General features: G+C 45.5%; 1 protein-coding gene across 2 annotated transcripts in view; it reads right to left on the reverse strand.

The window, feature by feature from the left end:
- Nucleotides 1–10,640, reverse strand: part of CA12 (carbonic anhydrase 12) — a 60,858-nt gene extending 50,218 nt beyond the window's left edge. Inside the window, exons 1-2 of one of the 2 annotated variants that reach the window (XM_029237865.1) lie at nucleotides 10,385–10,640; nucleotides 2,590–2,610 (exon numbers count right to left, since the gene is read on the reverse strand). In XM_029237865.1, coding sequence (XP_029093698.1) covers nucleotides 2,590–2,610; nucleotides 10,385–10,469 — 106 coding nt within the window. In that variant the 5' untranslated portion in view covers nucleotides 10,470–10,640. The remainder of the gene's footprint in view (nucleotides 1–2,589; nucleotides 2,611–10,384) is intronic. The other variant, XM_029237864.1, reaches the window with a different exon arrangement.
- Between the last annotated feature and the right edge of the window lie 333 nt (nucleotides 10,641–10,973).

The raw sequence follows: 10,973 nt of genomic DNA on the forward strand, positions 1-10,973 counted from the left end.
TGTCTCCTCCCACACACTGAACCTGCCCAAGGGGCCCTGATCCCCAGACTGCACCGATTCCTCCTTTGTCAGGTCTCTTGCCCTACCCTTCCCTCTTACTGCCGCCACTGTAAACTGGACGTTAAGACACAGAATCGGGTTTCTTCAAAGGCCAAACACCTTCCGGCTTCCCTCCCATCCTTCCTCTTCCACCACCTACCATCCCCTACTCTCCTTAAAATGCAAATTACCCCCTGCCCCGCCCCTCCATCCATGGGACAAAGTGGGAAGAGCCTGGCCTCCCCCTCCATGCTACCCCTGATTCTTTTTTTTAATTTAGAACAATATTTATTAATGAAATATATTCACCTTAGAGAAGTCCATACAACACTCTCAATATAATAGAATACTGTTGACACAATGCAATCATTATAGCTTTAACAACATGTTACCAAAAGATGGACATACATGAAGCTTTTATTTGTGGTAGTGAGGGAAATAACATTCAACTCCAAAAAATAATGATGAGATACACAGGTGTCAAATTGCCTTCTCATATTAAGAAAACGTGTAGACACAAAACTATTATTATTTTTGAGAGAAGTAAAAATCTATTCCAAGAAAACAATGTATCTTGATAATAATAGTCATAGTCTACTTTTATTGGGTGCTTGCTGTAGAACAAGTATCAATACTATGCCAGCCCATTTCACATGGATCTCACCATTCGATCCTCACAGTAACCCTGTGGTTGGTGCCATTAGTAGAAAGTCTAATATAGGCCTTTAGAACAGCAACAATGCCTTCCTGTTGCACAATGTTAGTGTTTTTTGGGGGAAAAAAAGGGCTGCTGGTGTCTCATGTTTTTCTCTCTGTATTTTGGGATAATTTAAAGCATTAGCTAAATATTGTTGAAAAAAATTTTTTTTAGTATTTTGTTTCGTTTTGCATTTTTTGGTAAGGCAAGCACAGGGTAAACATTCAAACTTTACGGACAGTGAAAAGTAACTCTTCCCTCCCAGAGCTGACCCCTAGTCCCTCAGTACTCCTTTCCAGGGGCCATTACTGTTTCAGTTTCTCCTGAATCCTTCTAGAAAAATTCTGTGCAAACACAAAGTTACAGTGTACACACATGGTGCCACATATACACACTATACCTGGCTTTTTTCATTTAACAACATAGCTTGGAGATGGGAGATGGGCCAACATCCTTACTTACAGACCTGCTGCAGTCTTTTAATACATGACCCAACCTATCTTTCTGACCTTAGAGTCCATCCCTCCCCTGTAACGACTTCTCTACATGTTTTCCCTCAAATGCCGTCTTGCTCTTTCTTGCCTCCATTCATGTGATACCATCATCAACTTGGCCAATAGCACTTCCTTCCCATCGTACTGAATCCTCCCCATCCTCCAAGGTCCGGTTGAAAACCCTCTCCCTCCAGGAAGCCTTCCTTGACCATCTAGCCCTAGTCCTCTCGTCCTCCTCTGAACCATCAGAGCACTGAATCGTTTACTTGTTATCTGCTATTATTACCTATTATATTCTGCTTGGAATTGTGAGCTTTAAGTAATTCCCATCTACAGACCACAGCCTATGCTTCTAATTACCCACCCACTTAGCAACGTGCCTTGCCCATAATAAGTACGTAAGGGATGTTAGTAGCAGTGGAGCCATGCAATGCTAGAGCCAAGGAGACCTCGGCCTGGAGGTAGCTGGTTGATTAGCTCAGGGACTTTTCTCTGCCTCTCGGGCTAACAAACATCCAAAGCCTAACTAGCAAATCCAAGGCAGATCTTTCTCTGGATTCTGCTTCCTCTGTAGTAATCAACTTCCCTGTCTGTCACCACCCCTCCTGTGCCAGTGAGGCCAGTTCCACCCTCCTGCTCCCCATAACAATGTCCCTTGCACATCCCTCGTCACTCAGTCCCAAACAGGTCATTATTAACATCCCTGCGCTTGCCAGTGGACCCTAGAGCTTGACCCCCATCCCCACTCCAGCTGATGATCAAATTTCCCATTCATTGCAATACATGAGCTAAGCCGATTTCAAGCTGCTTATCTCGAAACCTCTTTGCACACTTGATGTCCCTGTCTCTCCATTTAAGACAAGCATTCCTCTTTCACTAAGGACTGACCATCACTGCTTGCTTGGTCCACTGCTTGCTTACAAACACGGCAACGAGAAGTTAATTCTAGACACACTGGCAGCTTAAGTTCTCGGGCCTGAGCCTAACTTTCAGAAAGGAGCCCTTTATTCTTTGTTTACTGTAGAATAAATGTCCTACAGAGGAGAAGGGCACTCTCCTGCCTAGGGTCCTTGCAGTCTGAAGGTAACCTGGGCATCCTCACCTGGGCGGTTTGCAGGAATCTGAAAGCCTTACACTGTGACTCGCAGTTCAAATGCACAAAGCAGGCTCAGCTGCTTGGAGAAAGAGCTGTCTGAGACCTGTGTGGAGCAAGTCTTTAGAGAGGACGTTGTGCCCTCTTTTAACAATACCAGAACTGCTCTCCCCAACCCCCCAAAATAACCTCTACAGATCAAGAAGTTTCTGACTTTCTCATTAAATAGTCATCTCCTCAGAAAAGTATTTAAGATCTCTACTTACCTATATAGGTCCACTTGGATCCTGCAAAGAAGAAAAAGAAAAAAAGCAAGTAAGTACAACTGAGCTTGAACAAGTTAGAGAAAACATGGCAGATTTTATTTTTAAATGGGTGAAATTAAAAGGAGGTGGATGCCCAGAACTTCAGACTTTTTCAATATGGAGAAAAGGGAATCCTTATGCACTGCTGGTGGGAATGTAAATTGGTGCAGCCACTATGGAAAACAGTATTGATCTATATAGGTTGCTCAAAAAAATTAAGAACAGAACTGCCATATGATCCAGCAATTCCACTTCTGGATATTTATCCAAAGAAAACAAAAACACTAATTAGGAAAGATATATGCACCCCTATGTTCATTGCAGCATTATTTACAATAGTCAAGATATGGAAGCAACCCAAGTGACCATTAATAGGTGAATGGATAAAGAACTGAGATATATATATATATATATATTCCATAGATATATATATGCAATATTACCCCGCCATAAAAAAGAATTAAATCTTGCCATTTGTGATTACCTGGCTGGACCTAGAGAGTATTATGCTAAGTGAAATAAGTAGAGAAAGACAAATACTGTATGATTTCACGTATATGTGGAATCTAAAAATCCAACCAAATGAGCAAACCTAACAAAAGAAACAGAGATACAGAGAATAGGTGGTTTCCAGAGGAGAGGTGCATGGAGGGAGGATAGAAATAGGTGATGGAGATTAAGAGGTACAAGCTTCCAGTTGCAAAATAAATGAGTCACTGATATGAAATGTACAGTGTGGGGAATATAGTCAATAACTAATATCCTTGGATGGACATTTTAATTGTATAGAAAAAAATCACTATGTTGTATAATAGGAGCTAACATAGTGTTGTAGGTCAATATACTTCAAAAACAAACAAACTTACTCATAGAAAAAGAGATCTTATTTGTGGCTACCAGAGGCAGTGGGTGAGGGCAGGGGGAGTTGGATGAAGATGACCAAAAGGTACTAACTTCCAGTCATAAATAAGTACTAGGGATGTGATGTACAACATGCTAAATATAATTAACACGGCTGGACGTTACATATGAAAATTGTTAAGAGAGTCCTAAGAGGGGCTTCCCTCGTGGCGCAGTGGTTGAGAGTCCGCCTGCCGATGCAGGGGACGCGGGTTCGTGCCCCGGTCCGGGAAGATCCCACATGACGCGGAGCGGCTGGGCGCGAGAGCCATGGCCGTTGAGCCTGCGCGTCCGGAGCCTGTGCTCTGCAACGGGAGAGGCCACAACGGTGAGAGGCCCGCGTACCACAAAAAAAAAAAAAAAAAGAGTCCTAAGAGTTCTCATCAGAAGGAAAAATTTCTTTTCTATTTAATTTTGTACCTATATGAGATGATGGGTGTTCACTAAACTTATTGTGATAATCATTTCATGATATATGTAAGTCACATCATTATACCGTACATATTAAATTTATACAGTGCTGTGTGTCAAGTATATCTCAATGAAACTGTAAGAAAAAAAATTTTTTTAATTAGAAAAAAAAAAACCTTTTTCAGAGTCTGTGTCAGAACAACTGCTTCTCAGAGCAACTGTGCTCCCAGGGGAGACAAAGCACAAGGCAGTGATTTTGTGCAGGGGCCCAGGGGTTAGGGAGGGCGCTTCTTGATCAGAAGCCTCCCATATATCTTAGAGAAGCCAAATTTCATCACCTGAATGGGTAATAAAGTCACAAGGCTGAAAACTCAAAAGCCACCAAGAGGTACACAGTGAAAGTGATTCCTGCCACCCGAACTCCCTGCTTCATTAGACTTAGTTTCACCAGCTGATGGGAACACTTGCACAGTGTGACTGCACACACAGGTCTCTGTATTCTGTCCCCCCTGCCTTTTTGCACACAAATGTTGACATACGGGAAACCCTGTTTTGCATCTTGCTTTTTCCCGCTTAACAACACAGCCTGGAGAAGGTTTCACCTCAGTACATAAAGAGGAGAAAACTAATCCCCAAAGGAAAGTTTTTCTTTGAGGAAGCTGCCACCCTCATCTGAATTAGAATTCCAGGGGCAGTGGCAATGTGGAGGAGAGGTCCTGCCAGGAATATAATGAAAGTCACCTATCACTTCCCACTCCACACCCTTCACTCATAAAAGTCCTTTGTGCTGACAGCAAAACATAGTTTTAAAAAGTCATTGCATAGTGCACCTGAAACTAACACAACATTGTTTAATGAACTATGCTCCAATATAAAATAAAATTTTTTTAAAAGTCGTTGCATAAATAACCAACAAGGACCTACTGTATAGCACAGGGAACTATATGCAGGGAACTATCTTGTAATAACCTATAAGGGAAAAGAATCTGAAAAAGAATATATAGATATATGTATAACTGAATCACTTTGCTGTATACCTGAAACTGACAATATTGTACATTAACTATACTTCAGTTTTTAAAACGTCGTTGCAGAGCTGTGCTCTCTCATTACCCTGCTGGCACACCTCCCTCTTCATCTCCAGGAGGAGCCTGAGACCCCAAACTGAGAGGGTGTCTCGGGACACATCACAACGAGGGGACTGTTCAACTCCTATGTCCCTCTCTCCCAGCTTCTCCCAGTGCCTCTGAGATTCTCGGCCCACCAGGGTACTGACGCAAGAGGAAGACTCACATCTCCTTTCTCTCTTGGGAATGATTTGCAGTAAAACTTACCTGACCAACCATCTGGTAGTCACTTATCACAACTGGGCATTTCCTACTCAAGCCAATGGTGGTTTTGAAAAGCGAAAAGGGGATTTTGTTTGTTTTTTCTTTGTAAGCTGGTTTAATGTCCTATTTTTTTTGTTGTTCTGTTTCATTTCTTTGCCTCGGTCTTTTTAATTTTCAAATTCAATTGGCAATTTTTCAAATTACACTTGTACATGGTTTAAAGAGTCAGATGGTTCTATAAGGCTTTTAATAAAAATATTGGTCCCCCGACATTCCCTAGTCACTTTCCTGCTCCCTATGGCAACCACTGTGAATTCTTTTAAAATGATTCTCTTGGCATTATCTCATCTCTATAAAACATGCCCATGTTGTGCCTTCATGATTTGCTTTGGTTTAGGCATTATTTGTTGACATCCCACTTTGGAAGAGATAGATTGAGGGCTCTTTCACATACCTGCAACCGGACACCTCGTTTTATAGATGAGAAAATGAAAGTCCACAAGGAGAAGTGGAAGATCAGTGCCTGCTAAGAAGCATATCTCCACATTTCCCATCACTTCCCACGAACTTAGAGAATCTTTGAGTCTCCTTCCCAATCTTTGGGGTAGAGGGGGGAGTCCAGACCCCTTAGAGTATTCGATCAGCACTATGGACCTTTCCTCACTAAAAATGCCCACTAACACAACATTGTAAAGCAACCATACGCCAATAAAAATTAATTTTTAAAATGCCCATAAGCTTGGACACAAAATTTCATGTACAGTTAAGGAGGTCCATAGAACCATGTTAGGTGTTTTTTTGTTTGTTTTGTTTACTGTAAGCTTCTTTGCCATAAACACCTTCCCTGCTGCATAATTAATGGGCATTAAGACAATTTTTCTGTGAAAGATCAAATAACTAGTTGAAAGTTTTGGTTTGACAGTTTGGTTTCCACTGGTTGAAATGCATTAGCATTTCTTCCAGTCAGTGATGTTACTGATGTCTTTATCCAGCTGACCGATGACGATCATTTGCCCCAAGAGTTGGTTTCTTATTTTGAAACACACTACATTGGAGGAGAAAGAGGCAGAAGGCCTCGAAGGTGCAGAGTTGAGCCAACATTTCCCACAGAACTTTGAAACATCTGTCACTAGAGATGTGACAAGATGCCAAGAATACACCACAGGGTAGAGGCTTTCACAGTGCAACACAAAGCTCAGGTACAAACATGCATCCCTGTATTTGGAAACTGATACCTCTCTTAATGAAGGAAGAAATGTTAGCGAGAACGAAAAAGTGCACTGCCGAATGAGGAGATGAATCAACAAACCAAAAAAGAAAGAAAGAAAGAAAGAAAAAGGTATAAAATACTATGAATGAAAGACTTGGAAGACAAATACTTAGGTACAACCCACAAAATAAAATCAGTTATTTGCACAGTAGTGCCATGAATCTACACACGTTTTAAATGTATTCAAATATTTTGTATTTTGCAATAAAGTCTCTTAAATTGTTATTTCTTATGTTTCACTGTGTCCTTTTTTAAAAAAATTTTTATTGGAGTTTAGTTGATTTACAATGTGTTAGTTTCCAGTATACAGCAAAGCGAATCAGTTATACATACATATATGCACTCTTTTTTAGATTCTTTTCCCATATAGGTCATTACAGAGTATTGAGTAGAGTTCCCTGTGTTATACAGCAGGTCCTTATTAGTTATCTATTTTATATATAGTAGTGTGTATTATGTTAATCACAATCTCCCAATTTATCCCTCCCCTCTCCTTTACCCCCAGTAACCATAAGTTTGTTTTCTACATCTGTGACTCTGTTTCTGTTCATTATGTCCCTCTTGATATCCCTCTTTTACTTTTATTTTATTTTCTACAGCAAAATTGCCTTATGGGTCAATTAGTTACGCAGCGAAAGTGCTTGCGGCAAAGGTGCTTACAGGCGAAAGTACACAGGGCCCCACAGACCCCCTGAAACTTGCTATGGACCGGATGGGAGTTAATAGTCCCCAAATTAACCTCCTCTGAATTAGCAATTGGATGAAGACATCCAGAACTGTGGGAAACCCAAACTTGTATGTGACCCCCAAGTTTACTGCTAGCCTTTTACTGAAACAGTAGTGAAAAGGAACAAAACAGCCTGGCTTTGGAACCAAGCTACAGAAGACTTCAAACCTCTTTTCTGAACATTTCCCCTCAGTGTTCTGTTTGAGGGCTTCTGTTAAAATAGAATCATGGATTTCAGAGGCAAAGGAAGCCAGGCGGTTGCCACTTAGCCAGGCAGAGCACTTGGAGGCCCAGGTTGTAGAACCTCACAAAGAACGGGGAAGTTTGTCCTCACTGCCTCCCTGAGAGACATAGGCCACTCGGTGATCCTGGAGGCCACCAGGAAAAACATCTGCTACCTCTGAGCAGCCCTGCCTTGGCCAGAAATTTTAATTGCACCTGCACCAAAATCAAATCATGGCCTTAATAACCTACATCTTCTGCTACTTTCCCCAAAGCTTGCTAAGCTGCGGTTTCCATGTTGTTGCAGCCCTCATCCTCAGATGAGGTATCAGCATAATACTCTGGCAGGCTCAGGGCCCAGTGTGATCGAGTGCATCAGGGAGTGTAAGGGCTCAGGTGGTGACACAGGACTGGGGAGTTGTTCTTAAAAAGCAGCAGCATCAGAGCAATCTTTCCTGCCCTCCTTTCTCTGAACGGACCTGCTTGGCCCTCAGGACTTGGTGCTTTGGGTATAAAGGGCTGTGCCTGGAGGGGCTCAGAAGCTGTAGTCTGGGGAGGAGAAGCACGGTAAAATGAAGGGGAGGGTGGGCTGAGTCAGGGGTTCTCATTGGATGAAGGTCAGGGCCCAGCCTGGTTCATTCAGTTGAGCCAGAACTGAAGGCAGGAAGAGTTTATAAAGGAAGTGTGCCCCTTTGCTTTTTGGAAATGTCCCCTCCTGGTTTCCCACCTTTAGCTTTAGGGGCAAGGGTCTTCACAGAATTAAACTGACCCCACAGGCAGGCCAGGCAAAGGCCCCTGCGGTTACACCTCAGTAGCTTCCTGAGAGCGCTGTTCCCTTTCCAAGAAGGTTATCTGTTCTATCCGGAGCCTTGGGAGGCCCAGCTGGATGCCTGTTAGAACCTGCAGACCCAGCTTATACTGGGCAAGGAGAATGTCCTGGGTGCCTTCGGAGAAAATGATGTTTACAGAGATTCGGGTCAGGGGTTCAGGGCCCTGCCTGCTTCCTGTCCTGGGTGCTAGAACCCACGTCCACGCAGCCGAAGGCTGCGCAGCTCTCCACACCAGGCTCAGGCAAAGCAGGCTCTGCAGAGTTCATTGAAATGTTCCCCTACAGCAGCGGAGAATTCCTAGGTTATGTCTGGAAGATAGATGCAAGGCTTCGCCTTATTATGCCCCTTCCCTCCCTAACCCTGATGTTCCCCAGTGCCAACAGCTGGGAGTTTAAGTGCCCCAGGCGGAGGGCGGACCACACTCTCACCCTGTTGCCCAGCTTAACCCCGCTCCACCCTGAAACCTTGGGTTTAATACTGACACTTTACACCTCAGTGAGTTTTGCTTTGACCTTGTCCCTGGAGGCAATTAAAAAGCCAAGAAACCTGCCTGAGGCATAACAGAATTTTAAAAGCTGTGTTCTTAGAATCAAGGGGTAAGCAGGCTGCCTCCTCAGTGTGGGGTGAAAGTAAATTTTTTACTGAAAACTTTCCCCAGCCCAACTGGGAGAAGGGGGAAGGGAGAAGAGTGAGGGGGAGAGGAGGGTATGGGAGGTCAGAGAAGCAGAGGGGGGAGGATGAGCTGCCCCCAGAGTGAGGGGAGTAACAGGCTTTCAGGAAAGAGGGCCAGTAAAGGGCTTCTCTCTCGTCCTGGAGCAGCTTGGAGCTCTTTCAAGTCAATCAAACTTTGGGTCTCAGGGCAGCTTTCTTCAGAAGGGAATCTGTGTCAAAGTTCGCAGTTTTATAAATTAATTTCCACTTTCTTGTAACTACTTTCTTCCACCCACCTTCTGCCCCACCAGATGAGGAAGATACTACCCAGCATTTCATGCCAGCTAGTGGACTCGAACTGAATTAAGAAGAATGGCAAAGCTGCTGACAGCCAGGCTCCCCCTGCCTCCCCTTGCCCTGCCCCATGGGCACCGTGACCTCTGAGGGGAGGGGGCTCCAGCTTTCATGCCGCTGAGCAGGACCAATTTCCCACTGCCACCAGCCAGCCAGGGAGGATGGATTGTCAGCCATTCTAGTCACTTTGGGCCCTTCTATAAGTGTTTCAGCCAAGCCTGGGTCCAGGAATGGTCACAGCTACAAATGTCCGTACAACTTGGGACAAACTGTCAAGGGCAGGAGCCACCATCCGTTACTCGGGAAGTTTCCATAAGTCACCATCTACTCCCCCAGAAAAGCACTCACCCAGCTGTGGAGAGGCAGGCAAAAGCCCTGACCTTGGCTGCTCTCTGCAACTCACTGCCCAGACCTGAGCCTACAGATGAGGCCCCTCCATCTCCTTCTGCTACTGGCTGGGCACCACCAGCCTCCAGCCCTTCAGGGTTCAAAGCCCTAATTACACTCAGAAATAAGCTGTGTATGCTCGTCTGAGGGCACGTACACACACACGCGTACCAGAAGTAGAGCCCTTCTGGAGAAAAATAATGATTAAGGATGGGATGCCTCATTCCTTTGACTTGGAGGTGAAACAGTGGTAAAGAGCCTCTCCTCCAAAGAAAAGCACCCACCACTGAGCAAACCCTCCCTGGTAAAGAGGCTGCCCAGAACACCCCGGTCACTCCACCATGTGCACGTGGATCGAGGCACAATATTTGAAATCCCGGTTCTGTTTCTCCTCCCCGGTTAGCAAATTCCCAAACCACCTCTCCAGAGCGGGAGTGCTCCGAGAACACACAAACATATTTTAGTGCGAAGACGACGTGCGCCCTGGCAACCGGAGCCGATCCTGCATTCCACAGGAAAACGAAGCATCCTTTGTAAAAATGTGCTATTTTGAGACCATGCAGGTCCTTCCCCGCTCCCCGCAAATGATTTTTATCATTAACGAGCCCCGTGGAAATCCTTCTGCCCAGGTGTGGCTGATCGCTCGGGATTGTTAGGAAAGAAGAAACTTTACCGTTGTGTGGGGTTGGGTTAGAAGGCTGTTCCTTTAAGACCACGAGTAGGAGGACGGCAGCCGCGTGCAGGCTGCGGAGGGGCATCTTCTGGCGGCTTCTGCGGACAGGAGGAGGGCGCGGGCTGCCGGCAACTGGGCTTCTCTCTCTCTGGCTCCGGCGCTGGGGCCGGCGGGGCGCGCACCGGGAGCTCGTGCGTGCAGCCGGGGCGCCAAGGGCGAGCACGTCAGTTCTTTGGGCACCTGGCTCCCCGCGGGCTGCTTTTATGGAGAGACTCAGTCCTAAACACGTGATGTCACCGGGTGGAGGGTGGCGGGAGAACGCCCTGCCTACGGGAGGTCTGGCGCCCCAGTTCCAAGGTGAGTTGTAACCCTGACTTCAGCAGCTCTCCGCGGGACAGCGGCTCGGGCGCTCCCCGGAGCCGGGGCTGGCCTGGGAACCCACTTCTCCGTGGGAGCCGCGGGCAGGCGTGGGGGAGATCCGCCTGCCTTGGCCCGGTCGGGAGGGGGTGCGTCTAGGGACTCGCTTCAGTGGCCACGCCCTTGGTCTGTCATTGCCCTTACTGAGAAGCCCCCGTAGTACAATGCCATT

Source organism: Monodon monoceros, unplaced genomic scaffold (assembly GCF_005190385.1).
Source record: "Monodon monoceros isolate NGI ecotype Baffin Bay Population unplaced genomic scaffold, NGI_Narwhal_1 Super_Scaffold_21, whole genome shotgun sequence".
NCBI classification, from domain to species: domain Eukaryota; kingdom Metazoa; phylum Chordata; class Mammalia; order Artiodactyla; family Monodontidae; genus Monodon; species Monodon monoceros.